This window comes from Chelonoidis abingdonii, chromosome 1, assembly GCF_003597395.2.
Source record: "Chelonoidis abingdonii isolate Lonesome George chromosome 1, CheloAbing_2.0, whole genome shotgun sequence".
NCBI classification, from domain to species: domain Eukaryota; kingdom Metazoa; phylum Chordata; order Testudines; family Testudinidae; genus Chelonoidis; species Chelonoidis abingdonii.
In genome coordinates, this window is record NC_133769.1 from 328,098,200 (window position 1) to 328,126,111 (window position 27,912).

A 27,912-nucleotide genomic window follows, 5' to 3' on the forward strand; every position below is an offset into this window, starting at 1 on the left:
CTCAGTTAACAGGTTTCAGATTTATTCTCAGCTCACTTGAAACAAAAACTAAGCCATATGCTCAAATAGCTATGTCTGAGGATATTTAAATCCCAAATGCTTCACAAAACAAGTAATCAGAACACAGAGAATAAAGACATACAGAGTATACTGTTGTGTAATTACATTTATGAATTTTAGAATTTTACCACTACAAAATTGTCATACAGGCATTGAAAGTTATTACATCAGTGGTTAGAAAACATTTTTTTAATCCTTGCTCTGTGGCTCTAGTATTATATTTAACTGTAAAATTCACAGGCCTGGATAGAGACATGGTAATGTTAGCTGCTGAGGTTGTTTCAAAGCACTGTCTCTATGTTTTTCACACTACTTCCTCTGAAGAAGGAAGTCTAAATACAGACAGAAGTATTGCATCTGTAGTTTATTACTGCTGCTTTGTCATCCTTTCTGATCAGTTTGTAGAACACGTGCAAACAGGTGAACCATATTACATATTACAGATAATTCCTCCTAGGTATTAAAGCTAACATTGCCCATTTTAAATTTGTTCTTAACACTAAAGAAAGTATCTATAGAAGTCACCAGTTCTCTCAGTAGATAGATATTGACCTCTTACAAGCTACAGAAAGTGTACATGTGGGCTAGAAGTGCTCAAGTCTTCATTTCTTCCGATCTGATCTATCCTGAAAAATTAACATCAACACAAATCAAGTTTTTTAACTGAGTTTAGCATTAAAGTTATTAATTTTGCATGTAAATACACATTTGCTTACATTAAATTCCAAAAAAGTAAACTGACTAAAAGTCATACTGAACAATGAAATATATTAACTTGCAACACTCACTGAGAGCAAGTCCCTAAGTTTAATTAGGGCTGGGGAGAAAAAGGGAGAAGTATGTAGTTCTAAACTAATCAACAAATTAACGTTGTACTTTATTTTCTCTTAAGGAGCCACAAATAAAGTCCTATAAAACCACTCCAAGATTATTTCTCACAAAAGCTAAGAGATCTGTATTGAACAAGATCTTCTTCTTAAAGACTAATAAACATCCCCACAGTTCAAGGTTTAATTACATTCTTGGCTTATAACAGCATGTATTCATCACCTTCTCGGTTTGCCTGGTCACTTTTCGTACTTATCCTTTGTGTGCCGGCTCCTGTTCCGGTACCTAGGAGGAGAATAGCTGACTCTTCTTCTGGCCTGAAAGCTGGGTGTGTAAGGATAAGTTCTATGTTTCTTTGGTTTTTCTTCTTTCCTGCTCTCACTTGGCTCAGGCGGTTTACTGTCCTCCTCCTCTTCATGTTCTTGGTCTTGCTCTTTTTGGGAGGGTAATGTGTTCTTAATAGTATTTATAAGAAATCTTTTATTTGTACCTGCAAGAGGGCACTTCATCCTGTAAAGACATTTCAAAGTAATCATAAAATAACATCTTAACACAAATATAAAAGTTCAACATGAGAATTCCCCACAGTTTTTAGAGAGATTCAAGTTTGTCATTTTGGCTTTCCTTGCATGCCACCTAGTGTAAACTCTGAGTACAGGAAAAGACATTCAGGATGTTCCCATTCCCCTTTTAGCTTAGTCCTAAGGCTGGAAACAGAATGGCTGTGTTACTTTTATAGAGAGAAAATACAGATTAGAGAAAAAAGATGTGGAGACAAGCTCATGTTACATTCTATATATGTGGACTTGCATAGGTCATATTAGAAATTATTTGTCAATGCTTAACTTATCTGATTTTTGTATATAATATATTCCAAGTCTGAGGGGAAAGGGCTGCAAGATCACATTCTACATATTCAGTGTATTTATTTAATGAATTGAGAAATTTAGAAAGTAAAAGGCATTTTTGATGTTCCTAATGCAAGCAGTTATAGTAATAAAATAGATAGGCTATTGAAGTGTTTAACTTAGATTTATGAAATATCTTTCAAAAGAAAAAGTTTATTTTTCAAAAAACCCAAGATACCAATCCCCTTTTTTCTCTTATGTTTCTAATCTTTGTTATGTAGCAGCTCATCCAGTAGTCTCTAGCACATACCAATTTTTCTTTTTATCAGCTAGTTTTACTAACTAAATATTTTGCACTTATTTCATTCCTCTTGCTAGGATTAACTCTTTACAATCTTTTATTCCATACATGTCATCTACTAAACACGTGCCCTGAATAAAACTGAGATTGTTCAGTATCTGATTTAGATTTTTTTTTCTGCTGTAAAAGTTTCTGAGATTTGTTTTACCCTTGTGAGCTGCACTGACATCTTTCTCTCTTTCTTTGTTTAGAGTTCATGTGCAGGTTGAAAACCTTCAAAAAATTTCTCTACAAGTTAATTCAGTAGGTGGCACTCTGTCCTCTAATTGTCAATGCATGATCCAGAATCATGTTAGCGACCACAGTGCTGTTGGAGGCAGAGTGTTTTGTATGAAATATAAGAAATACATCTGATCATTTGCGGTCATTCAGAGCCTATGACTACTTCTGGGAAATTAGGTCTATTAAACCCCAATGTACAGGGGAGATTATTCCTGTGCAGCTCCAGTCTGTACATCTAGCATCCTCCCTTAATTTCAGCTGGATATAGTATTCATTCATGTCCCACAGGAATTTGCACAGCACTGCTAAACAGTTATCAAGCTTCACTCCAATGGCGGTTTCATTTCTGTATTTAAAGAAACTATTTATATAGATCTAGAATACATGATGATATGTGGTGATATAAATGTTTGATTGGCAAGAGTTATGGATAATTACTCTTGAAGTAAAGCCTCAAGGGAATTATGCAGGTCATTCCAGAAGAGTTCCAATGAAAGAGTTATGCTACAACATCTATTTTCTGTGATTTACAGAATAGAGCATTTTAGTTGCATGTAAATTTGAGATCTTTCAGCCGCATAAGTCCAGATGAATGAGAAAATGGAGTACAAATAACTTCTAAGAAGTTATTTAAAATAGCTGTTCCATAAACCAGGGTAGAAAGATTAAGACATTAAGGACCCGATTTTGAAACGCATTTAGGAGTTGTAGTGCTTGATGTTGCAAAGCCTAACTGATTTATTAACCCTAATCTCATTTTTAAAGGGATTTAGGCACCTAGGAGCCTGAATTCCTATGGGATTTAGGTTCTTAAGTGCCCAAATCACTTTGAAAATGATATTTAGGCTCCTAAATCAGTTAGGCATTGCAAGGCCAAGCACTGCAATGCCTAAATACCTTAAAAAAACCTTGGGATTCATTGTTTAAGTAACCAGAAAGGTGGGATTACTAGTTTTCCAATAGGATAGGGCTTCCATTTCAAACTCCGAACACTCAGAGAATGTTTCGACAGATATCCTGGGACACAAGATAAATTCAGAAGTACTGAAGAACACAGAACAGTAACCATTTGCTTTGTTGTGTGAACCATACTTCTGTCCCGACTGAATGGCTTCTCAATGCAGGTGGGAATGAGGACCAAGATCAGACAAGTTCAAAGAGATTTGGATTGAGTTAACCAGCCTTCCTGAGAGAATGAGGAATAAGCCAAAGGACAGAAAGAGAAGTAAACACAGAACAAGTCTGGGCAGATAACATAAGTTTTCAAGATTGGGAATGGGGTGGTTGTGTGTTTTCCTTTACAAAGAGCCTGTCTTTTGTATAAAGCAGCCAGACAGCTTCTGGAAAGAGGAGACTTTATGGAAGCATTCGCACAGACTGGAAGGACGAGCTACGATAGCTGACAAGGCTAGGCCTGAATGATAACACAGAATTTTTTCCAACATGTCAGAAAACTTACCACCAGCTTTAAACCTTTGTACCTTAAGCCTCTTAGAGTATTAGGACAGCTTTTTGCAGCCTGTGCCCAGATGAAAACTTTAAATGCTTTGCATTTGTCTGTATGCACTTGCTTTTCATTATTATTTTTAAGCAAATGTACTGTTTTAGCACTGATATCCATGTACAAAACGAGGCAAGACAGTCCCTGCTTTTATAAAACAATCTCCTTAAACAAACAGCATCTTGTTTCACTGTTTGTTTTTGATGGTACAGTGGCTGCCTGCACAACGTTGAGAATGAAGGGATCAGTCCTCTGTGGAGGAAAATTGATGGGAGGGATTCATCAGCCCCAAGATCAGAAAGAGGCTGAAGCAGGGCTGCAGTCCAGGTGAAATAGGTGTCATGGACTGGGGTCTGTGCTGGCATGAAGTGAGCCCTCAGAGCTTAGCAGCAGAGGGATAAATATAACTCATTATAGTGATATCAATCTTTAGGTTTTAGTGATCTAGGAGTAAATAGAGCAACTCATCATCTTCAAGACAGTATTCCCTGCTCTTTCTTAATCCAGTCCAGGTTCCTGTCATGCTAAGATACTGAAGAGAGGGGGAATAAAGCATTTGATGGACATGCTTAATTTTTTTAAATGGTGGTACTTTGAATATGAAGAGTTTGGACTGCTCAAGCAGGACACAAAAGATGGATTAGTGGGCAGTATGCACGGGAAATGGTCAGATGTGCAAATTTAAGATAGCAGCAAAGAATCCTGTGGAACCTTATAGACTAACAGACGTATTGGCGCATGAGCTTTCGTGGGTGAATACCCACTTCGTCGGATGCACGATGTTAGTCTATAAGGTACCACAGGACTCTGCTGCTTTTACAGATCCAGACTAGTATAGGGACAGACTACAGTGATGGAGGGTTTTTCTGTAACTGTAGGAACTCCACATCCCTGAGCGAAGGTAGCTAGGTCAAGAGAAGCATTCTTCCATTGATCTAGCTGAGTCTACAGTGCATCTACAGTACTCAAGGGTGTGGATTTTTCATACCCTTGAGCGCCGTAGCTATGTTGATGTAAGTTTTAAGCTTAAACCAGGCCTACAATGATTGAGAAAAAGATGTAGTTAAATTGGTACAACCCGCTACTGGGGATACAGTTAGAATCACCTTTATACCAATATTACTGCATCCCCACTAGAGGGTTGTACCACATTACTATTTTGATATAAAAATCACACTTCTAACCGAAATAGTTAAATTGATATAAATCCCTGTGAGTACACCAGGCCTAAGACTAGGGTTATGTCCACACTTAAAATGCTATAGCTGCAAAGCTGCAGCTGCATCGTTATATCGCTTTAGTGTAGACATTACCTATCCTGATAGGAAGGGTTCTCCCATAAGTGAACGAAATTCACTGCCTCAAGAGGCAGTAGCTAGGTCAACAGATGAGTCAAGAATTCTTCTCTTGGCCTAGTTGTGTCTACACCAGGGGTTAGGTTGGCATAGCTACATCTCTCAGGGGTGGGGTTTTTCACACCCAACTGACACTGCTGTGTAGATGTAACTTTTAAGTATAGAACAGGGGTTGGCAACCTTTCAGAAGTGGTGTGCCAAGTCTTCACTTATTCACTCTAATTTTGCGTGCCAGTAATACATTTTAACATTTTTAGAAGGTCTCTTTCTAGAGGTCTATAATATATGACTAAACTAAACTATTGTTGTATGTAAAGTAAATAAGGTTTTTAAAAAGTTTAAGAAGCTTAATTTAAAATTAAATTAAAATGCAGAGCCCCCTGGACTGGTGGCCAGGACCCAGGCAGTGAGAGTGCCACTGAAAAACAGCTCACATGCCACCTTTGGTACATATGCCATAGGTTGCCTACCCCTGGTCTAGACAAACCTATGTGAAAAGACTGATTCTTTTAAGCAAGTTACCATTTGCAGCTATTTTAAAAACAAATCACATGAGAAGCCTGCTGGTGGTGTGGTCATACCATTACTCAAGGTAAGACGGTTACTCGCCTTTGTAACTGTTGTTCTTCGAGATGTGTTGCTCATATCCATTCCAGTTAGGTGTGCGCGCGCCGCGTGCACGTTCGTCGGAAGATTTTTACCCTAGCAACACTCGGTGGGTTGGCTGGGGCACTCCTGGAGTGGCGCCGCTATGGTGCCGGATATATACCCCTGCTAACCCAAACCGCCCTCAGTTCCTTCTGCTGGCTACTCCAACAGTGGGGAAAGAGGGCGGATTTGGATGGATATGAGCAACACATCTTGAAGAACAACAGTTACAAAGGTGAGTAACTGTCTTTTCGTCTTTCGAGTGATTGCTCATATCCATTCCAGTTTGGTGATTTCCCAAGCCTTACCTAGGCGGTGGGGTTATAGAGTGAGATGTAGGCAGAATGCAAGACTGCTGAGCCAAAGGTTGCATCATCTCTCGAGCAAAGGCTGCATCATTCTGGTGCGACTGTTTGAACCAGAGCATAATGCGAGGCAAAGGTGTGGACCGAGGACCAGGTAGCTGCGCGACATATTTCCTGGATTGGAACATGGGCCAGGAAGGCAGCCCAGATGAAGCCTGAGCCCTGGTAGAATGTGCAGTGAGATGGCTCGAGGGAACATGACCAAGTCATAGCAAGTACGGCATGCACGCCGTCACCCAAGAGGAGATCCTCTGGGAGGAGACAGGTAGGCCCTTCATTCGGTCTGCCACTGCAATGAAGAGTTGGGGCGATTTACGAAAGGGCTTCGTCCGTTCGATATAAAAAAGTGAGCGCCCTATGGACATCTAGGGAGTGCAATTGTTGTTCCCGTCGTGATGAGTGCGGCTTCTAGGGAAGAAGACTGGAGGAAGATGTCCTGATTGGTATGGAAGGCCGATACCACTTTAGGGAGGAACGCTGGGTGGTCGCAACTGCACCTTGTCCTTGTGAACACAGTATACGGTGGGTCCACCGTGAGCAGCCCGAAGCTCGGAGACTCGTCTGGCCGATGTAATGGCTACGAGGAAAACTGTCTTCCAGGACAGGTATAGCAGCAAGCAAGTTGCCAATGGCTCGAATGGTGGAGACATAAGTCTGGTTAAGACTAGGTTGAGGTCCCAGGTAGGGGCAGGGCGGCGTACTTGGGGGTATAGGCGCTCCAAGCCTTTGAGGAACCTGGAAACCATAGGGTGTGAAAACACGGAGCGGCCACTCTCTCCTGGGTGGAAGGTAGAAATGGCTGCCAAGTGAACCCTCAATGATGATACTTCTAGGCCCTGCTGTTTGAGAGACCAGAGGTAGTCCAGGATGGTGGGGATCGAGACCTCGGTGGGAGTAACATTTTGTGTTTCGCACCAGCAGGAGAAACGCTTCCACTTGGCCAGATACGTAGACAGAGTGGAAGGTTTTCTGCTACCTAGGAGTACTTGTTGCACTGGGGCAGAGCAACGTAACTGACTGGGTTAACCACGCAGCAGCTATGCCGTGAGGTGAAGGGACTGCAGGTCTAGGTGGTGAAGTCTGCCGTGGTCCTGAGTTATGAGGTCTGGATGAAGAGGCAGGGTGACTGGGTTGGCTATCGACAGGTCGAGCAACATGGTGTACCAGTGTTGCCTGGGCCACGCAGGGGCGATCACGATCAGGCGAGCTCTGTCCCTGCGGAGCTTTAGTAGGACCTTGAGAACCAACGGGAATGGTGGAAAGGCGTAAAGTAGTTGGCTCTTCCACGGAATCAGAAAGGCGTCCGAGATCGAACCCGGGGAGAGACCTTGGAAGGAGCAGTACCTCTGGCATTTCCTGTTCTCGCAGGAAGCGAAGAGGTCTATGTGGGGAAATCCCCACTTCTGGAAAACCGAATGTATAACATACGGATGAATTGACCACCCGTGAGACAGGAAGAATCTGCTGAGTTGATCTGCCAGAGTGTTCTAAACTCCAGGGAGAAAGGACGCTACCAGGTCTATCGATTGGGCTATGCAAAATGGATCGCCTCCCGACAAAGGGGGGAGGATCGTGTCCCTCCCTGCTTGTTTATGTAGTACATGGCCGTTGTGTTGTCTGTAAACACTGAGACACAACGACCCTGTAGATGTTGCTGGAACGCCTGGCACGCCAGGCGGACTGCTCTTAGTTCTCGGACATTTATGTGTAACGCCAGCTCCTTAGACGACCAAAGACCTTGAGTGCGAAGATGTCCGAGGTGAGCACCCCAGCCGAGAGATGATGCGTCCATCGTCAGGGACATGGAGGGCTGGGGCGGATGGAACGGCAGTCCTGCACACACCAGGGAGGGCGTCAGTCACCAGTTGAGGGAGCCTAGGATGCTCGGGGGAATGGTGACTACTATGTCTATGGTGTCCCTGCCTGGGCGGTAAACCGAGGCGAGCCAAGTTTGAAGGGGACGCAGACGTAGTCTGGCGTGCTTGGTCACGAACGCGCAGGCAGCCAAGTGACCGAGGAGGCCGAGACAAGTGCAAGCCGAAGTTGTTGGGAAGTTTTGAAGGCTTTGTATAATTGATACTATTGCCTGAAATCGAGGTCGTGATAAACTGGCCCTTGTGAGATTGGAGTCCAGGATGGCCCCAATGAACTCTATTCTTTGTGTGGGCACTAGAGTAGATTTCTCTAGGTTGATCATCAGGCCTAGTCACATGAAGAGGTCCTTGACGACACCCACATGACTGGTGACTTGGGCCTTGGAGGTCTCCTGAATGAGCCAATCGTCGAGGTACGGGAAGACGTGTATTCGACGATGACGGAGGCAGGCAGCGACTACAGCCATGCACTTCATGAATACTCGAGGGGCTGTAGAGAGGCCAAACGGAAGGACCGTAAACTGAAAATGCTGATGGTTGACCACAAACCGGAGGTACCGTCTGTGCGGAGGGTAAATGGCAATGTGGAAATATGCGTCTTTCATGTCGAGGGCGGCATACCAGTCTCCGGGATCCAAGGATGGGATGATGGTCCCCAGGGATACCATGCGGAACTTCAACTTTTTCATGAACTTGTTCAGTCCTCGCAGATCTAGGATAGGCCTGAGGCCTTCTTTTGCCTTGGAGATTAGGAAATATCGGGAATAGAACCCCTAGCCCCTTAAGTCCTTCAGTACCTCCTCTATAGCTCCCATGGCAAGGAGCGTCCGTACCTCTTGCAAGAGGAATTGCTTGTGAAAGGGGTCCCTGAAGAGGGATGAGAAGGAGGGTTGGAAGGGACGGAGTGAAATAAACTGGAGGTGGAATCCGAATTCTATCGTGTGTAGGACCCAACGATCCGAGGTTATTTGGGTCCACACAGGGAGGAAAGGCGGTTGTAAAACTGAAAAGGATCCTGGGAGACAACTGGTACACCGCTCTCGGGTGCACCTTCAAAAGTTCGGTTTGGGTCCCGTCGTTGGCTTGGAGGGACCGTTATTCTGACCCCATTGAGGTCCAGACCATCGTCTGCGGTTGCCTCGACCTTGCCTCCTGCCAAAGTCCTGTCTTGGTCTAGGCGGGGGGTAAGGGCGTTGAGGTTGGGTGTGGAAGGATCTTCGTTGAGTCTGTGTGTATGCATCCCGAGCGAACGCATAATCATCCAATTATCTTTCAGACTCTGTTGCCTAGGGTCCGTCTTCTTGGAGAATAGACCCTAGCCATCAAATGGCAAGTCTTGGATAGTGTGCTGAAGTTCAGGTGGCAGGCCTAACACCTGAAGCCATGATACATGCCTCATGGTGATTCTAGAGGCCACAGTTCTGGCTGCGAAATCCGCAGCGTCCAGCAAGGCCTGGAGAGAAGTTCTCGCCACCTTCTTTCCTTCCTCCAATAGTGCCGTAAATTCTTGGCGGGAGTCTTGTGGGACCAGCTCTGTGAATTTCCCTACCGCCTCCCAGGTGTTGTAATTATACCTGCTAAGTAGGGTTTGCTGGTTTGCCACCCTGAGTTGGAGGCCCCTCGCGGAATAGATTTTACGGCCCAACAAATCCATGCACCTAGCCTCCTTAGATTTTGGGGCAGGGGCTTGCTGGCCATGGCGCTCTCGTTCATTTATGGACTGTACGACCAGTGAGCAGGGAGGAGGGTGCACGTATAAGTACTCGTACCCCTTAGAGGGCACCATGTACTTCCGTTCAACTCCTCTGGCCTTGGGCGGAATAGATGTCGGGGATTGCCAGATGGTATCTGCCTTAGCTTGAATCGATCGAATGAACAGTAAGGCCACTCGAGTTGGTGCATCCGCCGACAATATATCTACCACTGGGTCCTCTACCTCTGGAACCTCCTCCACCTGCATGTTTATATTCAGGGTGACGCGCCTCAGGAGGTCCTGGTGTGCCCTGAGGTCAATTGGAGGCGGGCCCGATGAGGATGTCCCCACTACTGCTTCATCCGGGGAAGAGGAAGACGAAAGGCCCGGGATGAGTGGGTCCTGTATGGTCTCCTGATCCTGGGGGACGTCAGGAACCGGTGGGACCTGAGGGTCCTGTGCGTGGATGGAAGCTTTCTCTGTACCCGCAGGAGGGGGATGGCTGACAGTGGCCTCTAGCACCCAGTGTTCTGATGGAACGGAGTGTGATGTCACTGCAGGTCCACCTTGGGCTTGGTGATATGCCCAAGGTGTCCAGAAGGACCACTGATGCGGTCTCTGGTCTGGACCATGGGTCTCTTGGAAGACTTGGCTGTGTGTATCCGAATCCCAGTCCTGTGCATAGGAAGCACTGTCCACGTGTGATGACACAGATGTATGGTGAGACGGCCACGGAGGAGCTGAAACTGCTTGGGAAGGGTCTCTGTGTCTGATTGATCCGTCTTCACGTGGCACCGGAGAACGGTACCGGGTGCCGTACCGGTAGCGGGAATGAGACCGGGACCTGCGACTGGAGCGTTGCCAGGAGGTTGACCGGGACCTTGAAGCTCAACGTCGAGAGCGGCTGCGAGAGGTACGGTGCTGTGAACGGTGCTGGGAGCTAGATCGGTGTTGAGAGTATCGGGTTGGTGAGTGGGATCTCAAATGGTGCTGCGAGTACGACTGGTACCTAGATGGAGAGCAGTACTGGGACTGTGAGCGGCGTCGGGACTGGGATCAGTGACGGGACCGAGAACGCCGGCAGGACCTCTGTCGTGACGGGTGCCTTTTGGCGGGTTGAAGCAGCGCAGGGTCTGTCAGGGCAATCAGCTCCCTTGCAGTAGAGAATGTCTCCGGCGTGGAGGGAACAATAAGCTCAACCACAGCGCATGCCGGGGAGCTGTCAGGTACCGGACTCGACGGTTCTTGCGAGGCCAGAATCAACGGCGCTGAAGTTGTCGGTGCCGCGGCAGTTGTTGGTGCTGGACGGTCCGACTTAGGTGGGTGCTCTGACTGCGATGTAGGCACGGGAGTCGCAGGAGTCTTGTGCTTTTTGACCTGCAGGGAGAGAGAGTGGTGCCGGGCAGGCTTCTGGGCCGGAGACGGTTGGTGCCGAGTGGCCTTCGCGGTGCCGGTGTGCTCCGGTGCTGAAGATGCACTTCTCCCCGGTGTGGACTGTCCGGCGCTCGGTGCCGAGGGCTGAGGAGTAAGAGCTGCCTCCACCAGGAGCTGTTTGAGACGAAAGTCCCGCTCCTTTTTTGTCCGCGGCTTGAAGGCCTTGCAGATGCGGCACTTGTCTGCGAGGTGGGATTCCCCCAGGCACTTAAGGCAGGCGTCATGAGGATCTCCTGTCAGCATCAGCTTGTGACAAGCTGAGCACGGTTTGAAACCCGGTGAACCGGGCATGGGCCCCGGCACCGGGTGAGGGGAAAGGGCTACTCCCCAACCCCTCTTAACTATATACAATAACTACTTTAAAGAAACTAATAAAACTAACTAGAAATACAGAAAATTGAACTATATACACAATAACGATGAAAGAACTACGAGAAGCTAGGGAGGTGGAGATCAGCTAAGCCGCGCTCCAATGTTCCAATGACTGACACAGGTGATAAGAAGGAACTGAGGGGCAGTTGGGTCGGCAGGGGTATATATCCGGCGCTATGGCAGTGCCACTCCAGGAGGCGCCCAGCCGACTCACCGAGTGTTGCTAGGGTAAAAATCTTCCGACAAACGTGCATGCGGCGCGCGCACACCTAACTGGAATGGATATGAGCAATCACTCGAAGAAGAAGTATAGCTTCCATTCGCGAGAGTCGGGGCTGTCTTGTCTACAAATGGATTTAAACCAGTTAGATACTGGTCTCACTAAACTGGGGCAATCTGCATATGTGAATAGTCTTGAATTTGTTTAAGAGTGCCTGATATCAAAGACTTCAAAACCAATTTGAGACAGATGAACCATTCCTCTGATCAAATCACTGAATTTATTGTATTACAATACTATGTGCAGGTACACTTGGAAGGAATAACTATGAAAATTAAAATGCTGCTTTTTATTCCAAAATAATGCTGTTAATAGTTGCCATAATGCATACTAAAAGTATCAACTGTTTTAGTTTTCTTTCCATTAAGATTAATTGAAGGGCAATCAAAATCTCCTGGATTTTATTTAAGATTACATTAAAAATCTTGAGCAAAAAAAACACCTTCCAAAAGTGTATTTTACTTTGAGTTTATAGACTATTGTAGTTTAAACAGAAATTTACTGCACAAGGACAATTTATATTAAAAATATTTGTCATAAAGTTAGTTATGACATTAGCATTTTTATTCTTAAAAAAAATCCAACCTGAGCACAAATATGAACATTTACTGGCCAACATACAACTACATCTATGTTGAAACTAACTATCAAATATGTCCCAGGCTCATAAATATCTTGATTGAAATTTGATACAGTGACCATTGTGATAAGAACTTGCTACTACAAAAAGTGCCACTTGTACTCCAACTGGTATATTCTGTAAATGCTTGGTATGGCAATCTTCACTCAGGCAGAAATTTCTTCAATTTCTATCCTAGTCAGCGGAGTTAAAGTTTTTGCGTGTCCTGTTATCATGTTTGGAGAAATCTATTTGTAAAGTCAATTAAATAAATGTTTTAATGTTATGCTATTAAAAACTAAAAGTTGGAGATGAAAGCTCTGCCAGATGTTAAGTGTAAAGTTTATATGGTTTAATTTTTTTACACTGCTTAGTGTCTTTTTTTTTTTTTTTTTTCAATCCATCTATATTTAAAGGTACGGTAAATATTTTTATTCAATTTGCATCAGAACTTACCAACCCATAGCTCCCATTGTTTCAGCTCTGGTTTTCCCACGCTTTGCCTCTTTAAGCAGCTCTTCTACTGCCTTTCTAGATATGAAAAGGGGAAAACAAATATTAAAAACAGATTTATAGACCATTTAAGAAAAAAAACTAAACTCTTGGAAGTACAGAAAAGCTGGCTTATATGTTGAAGTGACAATGCAACCAATCTGTGTAAGGTAGCGATTCAAATGGAAGAGGTCGCAACTAGTCATCATTTCCCTTTCATTGTCCCTTTCCAGTATTCTGGAGCATGTAACCAGCACAGTGAGCTGGGCAGCTGTATTCAACAATGGAGAGCTGCTGGGTGTGTTCACCAAGCCAGGCAATCAGGAAAAGGAATTTCAAAAATTAGCCGGGCTTTCATGGGAAAGAGGACCTTCTGGTCTCCATGACCCCTAGACAGTGGAATTCACAATAGTGACCAGAGCAGTCAGTGTGGGGCACTGTGAGACAGCTGCTGGAGGACAGATTGTGCCAAAATAACTAACAGTGTCTACACACTCACTGTATTGAAACACCCTAGGGTCCTGCCCCTCTATGCCAGATGCACCAGGTGTGGGGCAGGTAGGTTCAACAGAATCTAAGTGTGGGGGGATCCAGGTGGGGGGTGAGAGGATTCTGTGTGGGACAATCTAGGTGCAGGCAGCTCAGTGGGGGAGGGGTCTAGGTGTTGGGGGTATTTGAGGGAAGGTGGTTCCAGGTGCAAGGGCAATGGGACTCTTCTGGGGCTTCCAGGTGAAAGTGGTTGGGGTTCAGTGGAGGGGTCTGGGCGTGGGGGGGGTCTCAGCAGGGGGGTTCGCTGCTGGGAGGAGGTGGCTAGGTTGAGGAGCATCCATATCCATGAGCAATTCCTGGACAGTGTCCATGTGGAGACAGCTGAGGTAGCTGTCCCAGTTCACAGGACTGCTGACACACCACTGGTAGAGGNGAGTGGGGCTTGGTGGGGTGGGGGTCTGGATGCAGCTAGCTGGGGGTCACTGGTGTAGGGATGTGGATGCGGAGGCTCAGGGTGGTGTGAGGGGGGTCATCAGGTGGGGGCTTGAGTGCAGGGAGCTCAATGGGGGTGGTCTGGGTGCAGGGGGGTGGGTCTGGAGGCAAAGGGTCTGGGTGCAGGGGGGCTCCAGATGCAGGGGTTGAAGTTCAATGGGGTGGGGTTCGGGTATGGAGGGCTAAGGGGGTTCTGGGTGTACGGGGTGAGGCTTGGCTGGGGTGTCTGGGTATGGGAGGTCCAGATGCATGGGGGTTGGATGGATGGGGGAGCAGCACCTCATACAGTGACCCCTCCCCCTTGCAGCTGAGGAGTCATGTGGGCAGGAAGCAGGGGAGGATGCTGAGCTTCCTGCAGCTGGGGGATGTTTCTGGGGGTGGGTCTGACACAGCCTCAGCCACTCCTTCTAGGGGAAGAGGAATTCCCATCCTCTCCTGCCTCCAGCCCAGTCGGGACTAGCAGCTGATCCTTGCTCAGGCTAGGAGCCATTAGCTGAGGTGTACCCAGCCCTGTGATGATTTACCTCTCGGCCGGCTGCCTGAAACAATGTACCTGCACAACTAGGAAGTGGTGCATGGCTGCTCTTGCAGCTTCCCTATCAGAAAGTCATTTTTCTGCGGGGAAGGAAATTAATACGTGGGGGACATGAATTCTGCACATGTGCAGTGGCAAAGAATTCCCCCAGCAGCAAAATATATTGACTGTGGCTCTATGCTGCTCGGGGAGGTGATATTACTATGTCAGTATAATGGGTCGCTTACAGCAGTGGGGAACCAATTTGAGCATAGATGCATGCAAAACTAAATTGATGTAAGCTGTTTTGCATCAGCCTAACCACGTAGTGTAGACTAGGCCTAAAACTGATGCATTTATGTGATTCCTTGACAACATCATAGCACTCTCTTTGTCAATAGCCTTACTCATATTAAAAAATGTTATCTATACTTCGTAAAACTATGCAACTTACTATTTATAATTCCTGTACCTTCAACCTTGAATGACAAACTAGTCTGCTCTTTAGACTAGTTAATTTTAGTCTCAGGTAGAAATGAGTTGACTAACTAGTTTATAGCCCTTTGGTTCACGTTAACAGAAAAACAGGTGGGTAATATAAACCACTCTCCAATCCTCTGATGTGGTACTAGACTGACTGAACATATAAGCTAACTGGTTTGCTACATCCTCACACAGACATATCTTATTATTCTGAGGTATAAACCATCCATGTCCAATGGCTTATTACCATTTATATTGTTTAAATTTGCAAGCACACCACTAGTGGTTTTAACATCATCATAGTGCCCAATCATGCACTCACTTAGGTATACTTGTTTAAACAGGTTTTCAGCATCTAATGAGAACATTTTATTCAGCTACATAACAATTCATGTCTGCCGACCAAGATACACTGAGAATTGTGATAAGAACCTGCTAGTGCAAAAAGTCACCTGTTGAGGTATCAGTTTGTTTCTATCCTAAAATACGTCTTTACTGGTTCCCTTTAGAACATGTTTGTAAAAAAAAGGAATTTTATATTTTCAGCTGCCAGGATTGATCGTCCTTTCTTTGTTTATTTCATTTTATAAAGAATTTTCTATCAATATTGTTGTAATCTCTTCAGTCAAGATGGCCTTTTGCACTTGTCTGTTTAATAATGGAAAAAGTTTGACCTTGCTGCTAAATACAGTCAGTTAGAATATATGCCAGTGTGTGGCTACATTGTGGCCTTAGAATGCACCAAAAATGTGGTTTCCCAAGATTAAAGATATTTCTGCCCACTTCCATCCAGCTATCACAGAAACATTTTACCACATTATAATCATTTCCACCAAGCAACTCTGTGACATGAAATTCCCTAGTCAGGTCTTCAGAATCAGTCACTAGTATTAATTTATTTAAGTATTTTGTGCTCTTTGGCTACATGATACACTGAGAAAAAAAGAATCTTGCTACAAAAGGTTTATGATCTATGTCAGAGAGACAAATATGCTGGTGCAGCAAAATGTCTATTTTTTAAAAACTGCAGGTATATAAATATATATACACACACATCATTATTTTCTTTGGGGATTTATTATTGAAAGGCTTTGCAAAAGCAGTGTGGTTTGAGGGTTTAAGTATAGGATAACTGATTGACTGGTGCCCCAGAAGAGGAAGCTTCTTGTGTCAGATCTCCCACCTGTTGACTTTATAAGTAGAGCGCTATTATAAAGTTGTATACAACACCCCAGCTTCCGGGGTAAAATTATCAGTTTGACTTTACCAATATTTTGTTCCTCAGTAGTTTGGGGCTAGTTTTTTAAGTAAGTGCACAGTTGTGTCTAGTTTACACATGCAATTACCATAATTGTTCATGAACATTGGGTATCTGCATATGGAAATTGCCATTTGTTTCTAATGTTCATATGCATAAGCAAATACCCAATTTGCACAGAGTTACAACTATATGTGCAAGTCAGGAAATGCAACTGTTCATATGCTTTTGTAAATCAATCCCACGGTGTTTCCTAATTATCTTCCAGGTTGTGCTAATGTCAGGCCCTTTCATCCTTTTCTGTACTATTTCTGTAACATTAACAGAGGGCTATCTTGTGATCCATCTTGCTACTCTTGGCAATCTTACAAAGTCTCAATAACATTTATTAAAATAAAATTCAGGTTTAACATACTGAATATTGAAACGAGTGGTGTGCCCACCCCCTTTTTTTTGCTTTTTAACTCCTAAAATCTAAATAGAAAACTAAATAGTCTTTTCAAATGCCTCAGTAGAGAACTTCAAAGTTTCCTCTTTTGAGAGTACCATTTCTCCACTCTACCTTGAGAGAGTGATGATAAACTATTTAAAATTGTGGAGGAAGGTAAGTTTGAGAGAATTAAAAAAAAAAAATCTGCATCTAGGTTGATAAACCATGTATCATGAGAGAACATAATGTATTTAGAGATATCTAGGATACCAAACCTTCAAAAAGACAGGATTGTAATAGAAAAACAAAAAGTCTAAGTGTTGACTTTCATCACAATGCTCTGCAAAAATTCTTTGTAATTCTGTTCTTTGAAAGATCTGTGTCAAAGGTACATTAAAGGTCAGTGATCTTCATGTTATTTTATGATTTAATCATACTTCAAAGAATTAAAGTGTCTAAAGCAATATACTTTTACAATAATATAAACTAGTTACAAACAAATCAAAATGCCTGTATTTTGTGCATGTTAGTTTTCATATAATCCAGTTCTATTAGCTTCACTTAATTGATTTGTAGTGTTTCTAAGAAAATTGTATCTATAAATGATATTGCAACTCAGACTGACTTGACATCCATCCCAGCAGTCTGTCACTTCCTGGCTAATTAGAGTCTTTATATCCATAATAATCCTCTTTTAGTAGACTAATTTGTGTTGCTGTGCCTTCAGAAAGCCCTCCTGACTCACAAGAACTATGAAAAGTCAATTGAAGAGAGTAGTATAAACACTTAAGAGTATCTTCCATGTAACGTATTTCCATATGCTGAATTTGTACATATCAGTAAATCTGCCAAAGGCTTCACAATTGTGCAAATAAGGTTCTATGTTTACTTTTAAAAGGACTCTAGGGGACTCAGCACTCCTAGCTGTCTCCAGTTATAAAGCTTGGGTACAATACAAACATTCTTGCAACTGCAATACCAGATAAAAGAAGGGAATGACTAGCATACAACAGTCAAAACTGCCACACGAGGAGAAGAGCCAAAAGCACATAGGGAGCTATAATTAATAACACTGATGCATAGTCTGATCCCAAAGGAATACTACATAGAAATGCCACAACTGGTAATACTAGCATCATTTATAACATGAGCAGCAAACAGCATCCAAAACCTGCATATTTCTTAATGACCGGAAGACCAAAATAATTATAATAGATTGGTCTGTTGGTGAGATAAGTTTGGTGAGAACAAGGGATTCTTTTCCTTGCAGGAAAGGATGGTCCCTAGTCTGCTTATATCCTAAATGATTAAAATTTTGCTGCATATTTTAAGTGATGATCAAAGAATACATTAGGTTAGAGAATTTTTACACCAATTTATATTATATAAAGAAAAAAAGGAATTTAAGGCTGTAAAGTCAAGCCAAACAAAATACATTTCCCTAACCTCATTCTTGGAAAGGGATGGCTCAATTTTGCTGAAAATCACCTAACATGAAAAGTTTTAGACCAAATGGTTAAGTTCAACTAAGATACAAGCAACTGAAAACAGGTTCTTATGATGGAAAGCGTTAGGTAATTTTAATTCTAACCATCTCTGCTAACTTCAACTATAATAGCATCTTTCATTTGCCAGGATCCTAAAGTACATCATGAACTATACAGGCAATGGAGTCATGGTGGGTGAGGTAATATCTTTTACTGGACCAGCTTTGATTGGTGAGAACGACAAGCTTTCGAGCTACACAAAGCTCTTCTTCAGGTCTGGGAAATGGACTCAGAGCATCACAGCTAAATAAGAGGTGAAACAAATTCTTTATCATAAAGAGTTCACGCATATTTCAAGGGACCATTCAAGGTAAAGTCACTTACCTTGTCTCTCTAATATGCTGTGATCAACTCAGATATAACAACACTGCATATACAGGTAACACTCAAACAGGAATTGCTTCACAAATACAATGCAACCATTTACAGGGTAGGCACAATCAGGTACCAAAATCAGTACAGCATTTTGCAAAACTAGAGATGGTTCATTTTATCAAAGAACATAGAGACTAACATCTCTTTAAAAAGTTCCCTGGGAACAATGACTTGACCAGGATCATTAGAGACTCACCTGAAAGATTATTATAGCCAATTAGTTCATTTTATCATCCATTTATCATTTATGGATCAATTTAATATCTAATCAATGTATGCTAAACAGATTTAAATTGTAGGATTATAGAAGTATAAGATTAAGTATTTAAGAGTGATGAGTGTGTATTAGGTATTAGTAAAGCATGGCTGAAACACAAAGCCAACAGGATGAGACTTGTAAGATTTTAGCATAGCCAGACTAGGCCATAGGCCAATGGTTCCCAAACTGGGGTTCGAGAACCCCTGGGAGTTCATGAAATGTTACAGGGGGTTCTCGGAAAAAAATTCCCTAATGGTGGACAGAGTTGTCCCTAGGAACCCTGGGCAGCACAGGAGCCCCTCAACTTCCAAGAGCTAAGAGGATCAAAGCAAGTGTATCATACTGAGGAGATTTAAACTTCAAGACTTCTTATAAGAAATGGAAAGGGAGGTGGATATTTTTTGCTGTTTTTAAAATTAAATAGGCAGTTAGTATTGTTTTTAAAATTATTATGAAGAAAAAGTTTAAGCTTTGTTGTAACGTGCGTTGTTTGTCTGGACTGCTCAAGACCTGAATGCTTGTGTAGGAGGAACTCTTTGAGTTGGCTTCTTAAATACCGTCATGCTGTTTCACATCCGATACTCTTTGATGAAACATAGGAGCCTTGTCTTATAACAGGCTTATCAAAGTGATACAAACTACAAAAGTGAGATCCTGGAAGACTGTTGCCATTTTTCATAATGTAATAAAAATATTGTAATGATAAATAAGAACATAAGAATGGCCCTACAGGGTCAGAGCAAGGGTCCATCTAGCCCAGTATCCTGTCTTCCAACAGTGGTCAGTAACAGGTGCCCCAGGGGGAATGAACAGAACAGGTAATCATCAAGTGATCCATCCCCTTTCGCTCATTCCCAGCTTCTGGCAAACAGAGGCCAGGATCACAATAATAATTAGTGTGTAATAAGCATGTCATAAAAACAAATTTTATATTTCCAAGATCACTGCTTTTATAATTTATATTCAGGTAAATGAGAAAATCCCCGGAAATATTCAATTTTTAGGAGGGGGTTCGCAAGACCTGCCATTTTAGTGAAAGGGGTTCACAGGTTGTTAAAGTTTGGGAACCACTGCCATAGGCTTAAGAAAGCTTGATGTGAGTGGGTGACCTAGGAACAACCCTATGCCAGCAAGGTCACAAGGTTACTGCACAAGAAGTGCCAATAGGTGAGGTTATGGAAAAAATGTATTGCAATGTATTGTCCAAGACCATGAGACACCTGACTGTAAGACCTTTGAATCTATCTTGACCACAGGGTACATGCGCAGATGCTAAGGAGAATAGAGGAACTACAAACAACCTATGAAAAATGGGGCATCCCAATCAATATTCATGGGGTGTGCAAGATCAGATAAGGGAAATAAGGTTGACACCTGCATGTGTGTGCCTAAGGTGTTAGGTGTGGTCAGAACTACAACATAAAAGAGAGTACCCTGGTTGGGTAAGAGTGGGAAGACCCAAGGGAATACCTATGTGAAAACCCCAGCAGGAACTGTCCCTCTACTGATGATCATCATTTAAGAGGTCCAGCAGACCCTAGAATACCTTTCGGGATGTGAGTATGACTGTGACAGTGCACCCCATATTCTTCAGTGATATTATTATATGATTATGGCATTATTACAAATGCATTTCATGCAAATAGGTCATGAAAGATGTCAATGAAAAGGTTATGATTTGCTGAATCTGATTATCCTATTTGCATGCATGTATCATTTTTGTATCTGAAGTTATAAATGTTGACTACGTATTTGTCTTTCAAATGTAGTTATACCTGGGCAACACCCACTAGACTTTCAGTCTAGATAGTGGGTGGGGAAGGGCCTATTCAGGGTAATGGGCCATTAGAAAGAACAGTAGGCCTTAGGAGAAGCTTATCCCCCACCTGGTGAGCCTTCCTGAGAATGCTCCAAACAGCCTGTAAGTAATGGCTGCTATGACTCTATAAGGACAAGGGACCAGGCCACAAGATGGTGGCCTCCATCTTGGGATACCAGTATTTTTCCTATAGACTGGTTTGGGAACCAAGCTTTGGAACAAATGGTTCCTGCCATATGCAGAAGCTATAAGGCAGGAAGTGACATCATCTGTGGTTCTTCACTCCCCACACAAGAATACTCGTGGAATCACCTGAGAAACAAAGATTGAACTAGGGAAAATGCTGGACCCAGGCTAAAGGGATGTCTAGCCTGTGAATGAAACACCTGGGCATTCCAAGCTGTAAGGCAACTGCAGCTTGCCCCTTACGAATCTGAGGCTTGCTTGCATCATCTCTTACGGTGAGAATCTGCTAATTCATATCCAATCTATTTAGTATATTAAGCTTAGTTTGCATTTTTTATTTTATTTGCTAGGTAATCTGCTTTGATCTGTTTGCTATCACTTAAAATCTATCTTTTGTAGTTAATAAACTTGTTTCTGCTTTATCTAAACCAGTGAGTCGGAGTGTAGTGTATGGGCAACATAGCTCTAGGGGCAAATACTGTTGCATATTCCTCTCCACATTAAGGGAGGGGTGAACTTTATGAGCTTACGCTGTGCAGTTCCCTGTCCAGCACAAGACAGTATAATTTTGGGTTTATACTCCAAAGGGGGTACATGCCTGGGGAGCTGGGAGTTACCTTGGCTGTAGCCTTCTTATGCAGGGGCTGGTCAGAGAGCCTGCATGTAACTTCAGCTAGGTGTGTGCCTACCTGTATGAATGCTGGTGAAACTACAGGCTGCAGGCATCATAATGACTACAATTATAATTATTGCGTAGGTTTTCATAGGATTTCTATATGCATGGTATAGTAGAAAGGGAGAGCCTGAGATATAAGGCCTGGTATAAGAAGCCTGAGGCCTGAACTAAAGTAGTGGTCAAGTCCTGCTAATATAAAGCAAAGTTAGAAAAAGTCAGACTGTGAGCAGAAGTCAGGCTCTGCCTGCGTGCAGGCACAGAGAACCTGGCAAGAACAGGGCTGGCATTGCAGAAACACATACATTCCTAAGGAGGACTAGGCTTAGGACACCCATGCAAACACATTCCAGAAGGGTGATATCAGAACACCCCAATACAGAATTATGATGTAAAACACACTCTCCAAAGATGACACAAGGATACAGTGACCCCCTCTTAAAGATAAGGTCAGGATGACAGTGTGATGGATAGAGATACATGGTAAAGGGTGGTAACTAGCCACGTCATAGGGGCAATACGTAACTTGTTATAAAAAGGAATTTCAAAGCGAGTGTCTTTGGCCAGCCTAGGGGGAAATGGAAAGTTCTGCCATTCGCTAAGCTGTGTCCATTGTCATGGCCACGCATGTATTAAATATACTTGTAGCATGTATAGGACATAATATTATACCTCATCGATAATAAACCTGGCCAAGTATCTTCGCTACAGAAACAGGTCTGTGGTTTTATTGGGCAGTTTGATCGAGGTCTGCTGCGTCCGCTATCTGAGCAGAGCTGGGACATCAAACTGACAGAACACTCATATCCCGCCTGCATCTGACAACACACAGGTAATTGTAACTTTACTTATTGCTTTAATAAAACTTGTAGTACAGATAAGACTTTGTACTTGTGATTGTGTTCATATGGTCATCATACTTGAATATTGTGTGATCCTGAAGCCTTCAAATTTGAGAAGAGATCCAGAAGCAATTTCACTATATTGAGCCTGCAATTGTAGCAATCAGAGTCCAACCCATGGTGTTGCAATGCAACATCACAAAATTCTCTGTAAATAAACTAAAGGCTATGCTCTGGTGCTCAGATACTATGTCCCCTAGAACCAGATTGAACATTGATTCAGCAATGACAGAGAGAATCATGTCACTGAATATTCAAAACCACTTCCTGCAGCATTAAATGCATTCAAGAACTGACTAGACTCTACTCTGTTTTGCTCTGAAGATCAGAGCTCAAGATGATAGTGCTACTGATACCACAAGTGCCATTCTATTATGCATGAATTTAATTGGAAATGGAGAGACTAGCTGTGTTTTGAACACACCTGAGGATCCTGACATCTGTTCTTACAACTTGTCCAAGCTTTGGCACAGGACAAAGATGCCAGTCCTAGAGTCAGCAAGAAGAGGTACATACATAAGGGACATTATTAACAATCGATACCCTGGATGTAACATGAAATAATTAAATGGATATATACAGAAACTGATGAAAAGGGATTTCAAAAAATGGAGCCTGAGGAATGCCACACTGAACAGCAAAGAAACAGGATTAAAACAAACACCAAATATGGCACATAGGCATATAAGAATCAAATGGAAAGCATTCCTTAGGAGAGTTTGGAGTTAACTCACCTGATTTAGAATTCCACTGTCTTTAAACAGTTTAAGGTTGACAATAGATCACTTCTTTAAAAAAGTGTTATTTTAAGCTTTTTTCTGGGTAAATGACCCCCACAGCCTGATTAGTGAAGATTCCGTAAATAAACTCATCTTCGGTTTTTATTTGGCAGATCACCTTTACGTTACATAAACAATGTCAAGTGCCAGACCTACATACAGAACCAAGATCTCATGATTGCTAGATCTATAATCTATTACTTCTTGCTATTAAATTGTGATTCCTTTCTAACATGCAATTTTATAACTTAAGGATTTAAATTTTAAGTGCAACTTGTGTACTTCAAAAAGTAAGACTGTTCTTAGTGTTATATCCCATTGTTTTACAATAATATAAAGGAGTTTATTCCAGATGCTAAGGGCCTTATCGCTTAGGGCAACAAACAATTTCAAATAGATGACACTGCAAACTAGAGTTTGAAGGCAGTTCTAGTAGGAGATGCTATTCAGGAGTTGTGAAATGTTTCTGGCAACTAGGCGGCAGCTTTAACTGTGGAAGAGATTATGAGTGAGGAAAAATATATCCAGTGTGCTCTCTCCAACAACCTCTAATATATTCCCAGAAGACCATGTATTTACTGTGTTGTTCTAGTGCCCAAAGCAGGATATCTTAACTGTAGGATATTTTATTGTTTAGAAGGCAAAATCTTCAGGGCAGGGACATAAATGGTGTTGTGAATAACTAACATGCCAAAGGTGTAGAACAGGGAAGAAAGAGTAAGAACAGGGGAGGTGAAAAATAATCCAGCCCTGTCAGACACCTCGACGCTCTTCTGTTAGTTGTTTTATAACCCTGTATACCTATCCATTGGAGTGTAAGTTATACTCACAGCATCAATTACATTTCATTGGAATTTGGCCTAGTATCTTAAGGCTATGAGAAGTTTTAGATTTAGATCCTGGATATTCTCCAATATAATTAATGGTAGGATGTCCAGGGGAAACTGCCAGCCTCTAATTTCCAGCAGAAAGAAGATAAATTATTGGGGAGAGAGAGAGGAGGGGAAGAATGCATTTCCGATACTTCCCATAGATAGCGGCGAAGGTGAATGGGAAGCCTGGCTTTATTTACAACCTGCATGTATTTGTAGTCGCTGCTTTTTTATTGCTTTAAATCTCAGACTATGTAAGGGTCACATGACAAGAGGTAGCCAATTCAGCAACCATCATTCCTGCTGACAGTAACATTTTAAGCAAGAAAAATACAGAACATAAGACCAAGTGAGTTAGTGACAGTAAAAAAAGGAGAACAAAAGTGAGAAAACCTGGCTCAATAATCTAAACCAGAACAAACAGAATGTAGAGAACTGTCTTTAGACCAGTGATACTCAGAACTCAGTGGTTAAGGAGCCAAATTAGCAATCAACATTACCCAAAAGAGCCACAGTAGTGTGAATTCATTGTTTCATTTATTATAGTACTACATATTCATATTAATAGCATGATGGAAGAATATATATATATATAAATAAATGATGGGGGAAGATAGATATAGTCACAGTAAAATGACTGACCAAGTATTATTTTATCAACTATAATTGGTTAATAACATAGTAAAAGCATCCTGATTGGTTAATAATTAAATCACACATTTATATCATGAGCTGTAAAGAGCCACAGGAGACACACTACAGGGCTACTTGCAGCTTGCACGCCTCAGTCTGAGTACTACTACTTCAGACCATCAAAGCAGAAAATATCTTTCATTTTAATTTTCCTGAGAGAATGCAGTCACTGCCAGAAACTTTGGACAACCAAGTTCTCTTGTCTGACCACCAGATTGTAGTCTTAGCTGCATGTGGACAAATAATTACAATGTTTTTCTTTGTCTGGAAAACTACTAGCTTCCCAGTGGGACTCAGCAGTTGCTCTAGACCTAGAAGGTATCCATGTCCATAACAGAATTTAAACATATAATGTTTGTAGATACAGAAAACACTATTTTAAGCCATCATTATAAACCTGTCTGTTTCCTTGAGCACTTGGACTCATGGTAGCTAAGGCACCTAAAAATAGCTCAAATAAATGTTTTTAAAACTCTCTAAAAGCATCCCTAAAATAGCTTTTCTGTAACGTGTGGCATATGTAGAAGTCATGATGGTATAGTTTAGATTTGCTACAGCAAGTAATGCGGCCATCACAAACTTTTGCCGATAAAAACTTCATACCACCCCTCACCATGACATATTCTTATTTAGTTTGATATTTCAGACCAGTGCAGTTGTGGTTGTTTTTTAAGATCATAGGGGAGAGGTGTCTCACTGAAAAATTATAGTGGTAAATGGATCATTACATTCTCTTAGGCCCAATTATCCCCTCACTTCTACCAGTATAACTATTATCTTTGTCCCAGCTACAATATCAGTTGGAAGCAGATGGTTGGGGCAACAAGTTATTTTTTTGGAAATGGGGCCACAAAGTTAGTTCCTTATATATGAGTGTGAGACACACTGGAAGAGCATGCTATCCATGATATCATTGTTAGACATACTGCTAACAAGTAATCTCACATGAGATTCTGTTACACTTTGTTTAGTTGTAGTGTTCACAAGTTATGCTGCAGAACTATTATTTCAGTCATTCCTCCCAGACAATTCTACAATAAATAGCATAAACCCAACAAGATTTACCAATAATGTAAGTGCTTCTGGTCCATTTCCAAACCAGAAAGTAAAACAGAGGTCTGTTATGACTGAATAGTCAACTAAATGAACTTGCATTTAAACTGAATGCGTTTATTTGGATATGACATGAGTCAATTTGCATAGTAGAATGAATTATCTCATCCCAACAGAATTCCAGTCAATGTAGCCACAATCTGATTATAATAAATACAAAGTCAGAGATTAGGCTTTTGTCATTTCAATTAACAAAACAAGGTTTATTAATTTTCCAACTTCCACTGTGATCTAGTTGCAATCATAACTGGTACTGGCATGACTTTCTTCATTTAATAGGGAGTTTTCATTTAAATTTATTTTATACAAGTATGCCTTTCCTTGACAAAGTAAGGAGTTTGAAAAAGTTGAGTTTACATTTTATTATGAAGACACCAAGGCTCATAGTCTTCCCAGAAGCATATTCCACAATTGTGGGCCAGCTGCCCAAAAAGTCTTCTGAGCACACTACTCTTACTTTTGAGATTGGTAGTTATATTGTTCCAGTAGATCATAATCAGGCCATGGGATACAGAGTAAAACAATGAGGTAACTTGAGCAAGTCCAACAGAGGATTTCAGAATTCAACAGAAAGTCAGCAGTATCTTCAATGCCCCCATTTTTTCTCATGAATAACCTGAGTTCCCTCTGTGATAAACTACTCTCCTGAATGCATCCACTTGGAATCAGATTACTGCCTCACAACAGGGAGAGAGGAATGATATTGCAATAGGAAGATAAAGGGCTCCCATAGATAACGGCAGCCTCAGAAATCCTGGAATACCATCGTATCTCATTCCATGTACTGCAAAGTATATCTTAAATGTTTTTTGGGAGTATACTGTATATGCTTCAACATCTGTGTGGAAACCACTTATATAGTCTAAGACAGGTAAAAGTAAAATATATTTGATACTGTAGGAATACAAAAACAGTTCTAATTTTCAAACTAAAGTCAAAGGTCTCCTGCATGTAAGTTTGTGTTCTGTAAACTGGGACCCCTGTCCTCCCAAATCATAGAATATTAGGGACCTCAGAAGGTCATCTAGTCCAACCCCTTGCTCAAAGCAGGACCAATCCCCAGATTTTTACCACAGAGTTCCCCAAATGGCCCCCTCAAGGATTGAACTCACAACCCTGGGTTTAGCAGGCCAATATCAAACCACAGAGCTATCCCTCTCCCATATAGGCCTGATGTTTAGGTAAGTGAAACTGTAAGCATGCACACTAATGCAACCACCTTAAAAAAAATTAAAGTTGTATTATATGGCATACAATAATTTAAACACTCTAATCAGCACCAGACAGTAAACAAAAGTGCTCCAGCGTCTCTCTTAAAGGCTCTCTAATGGTCCCACTGCACGACAAATGTTACCTGTTGAGGCAGCTTATTTACATCATCAAGCCCCACACCAGTGCGAGCAGATGACTTCCAAATCAGCTCTTGTTACCTGAAAGATTAGCTAGGCACTTCCAGAGGGAGGAGGGAGGTGACATGACTAATGGGTATGTTACTAGCTCCAGCACCAGCCCTTCATGGGGCTGCCTCCCCCAAAGGCCTGGCACAGGAGTGACCACGAGCCCCACACATGACCCCTTCCCACCAGGAGGATGTCAAGGGACGGGTCTAGAAGTGAACTTTTAAAACTCAAGAGGGAACTACCTAGGTAATCCCACCCCCAATATTTATCCCTGCAGTTCCCCCACACTCCCCAGCCCCATCCCCCGGTGCTGAAGGGAAGGGAACAAGTGCGCCAGGCAGGCGCCGTAGATCACAGCGGGCCCACCCCGCCCGGGAACACACACCCCGGAGGGCCCCCTCACCTCTCCAGCTCCATGTCCTCCTCCATGGCGGCGGGGCGAAGGCAGATGCGGCGCGGCCCCGCTAGGCCAGAAACACCGCAGCGGCGGCTCAGGTACAGACGTAGGCCGGGCCCATCCACTGCTCGCGGCTGGGGACAGGGAGGAGCGAAGGGGCGGAGCGGCGGGTGAGGACCCCGTGAAGGGCGGGGCGAGCCGCAGCTGGGAGGAAGCGAGCGCCGCGTACCTTGAGTGCCTGCTACCTTCCCCCGTTGTAGCGGGGCCCGAATGGGCAGA

General features: G+C 42.7%; 1 protein-coding gene across 2 annotated transcripts; it reads right to left on the bottom strand.

The window, feature by feature from the left end:
• Window positions 1–27,761, bottom strand: POLR1D (RNA polymerase I and III subunit D). 2 transcript variants are annotated; one of them, XM_032765314.2, is made up of 4 exons: window positions 27,640–27,755; window positions 12,917–12,991; window positions 1,111–1,398; window positions 1–686 (listed from the first exon to the last, which is right to left on the bottom strand). In XM_032765314.2, the coding sequence occupies exons 1-3, from the start codon at window positions 27,663–27,665 to the stop codon at window positions 1,128–1,130; spliced, it is 372 nt and encodes a 123-aa protein (XP_032621205.1). In that variant the 5' UTR covers window positions 27,666–27,755; the 3' UTR covers window positions 1–686; window positions 1,111–1,127. The 2 variants fall into 2 exon arrangements, with proteins under 2 accessions (XP_032621205.1, XP_032621204.1); XM_032765313.2 differs by having other exon boundaries at window positions 1–1,398; window positions 27,640–27,761.
• Window positions 27,762–27,912: the final 151 nt, after the last annotated feature.

Excerpts from the sequence above, each read along its gene's own strand:
- POLR1D (XM_032765313.2), bottom strand. The coding sequence starts at position 27,665 with ATGGAGGAGGACATGGAGCTGGAGAG. Across the intron at positions 12,992-27,639 it reads GAGGACATGGAGCTGGAGAG|AAAGGCAGTAGAAGAGCTGC; the intron begins GTGAGGGGGCCC and ends TTTCATATCTAG. Across the intron at positions 1,399-12,916 it reads ACAATGGGAGCTATGGGTTG|GATGAAGTGCCCTCTTGCAG; the intron begins GTAAGTTCTGAT and ends ATGTCTTTACAG.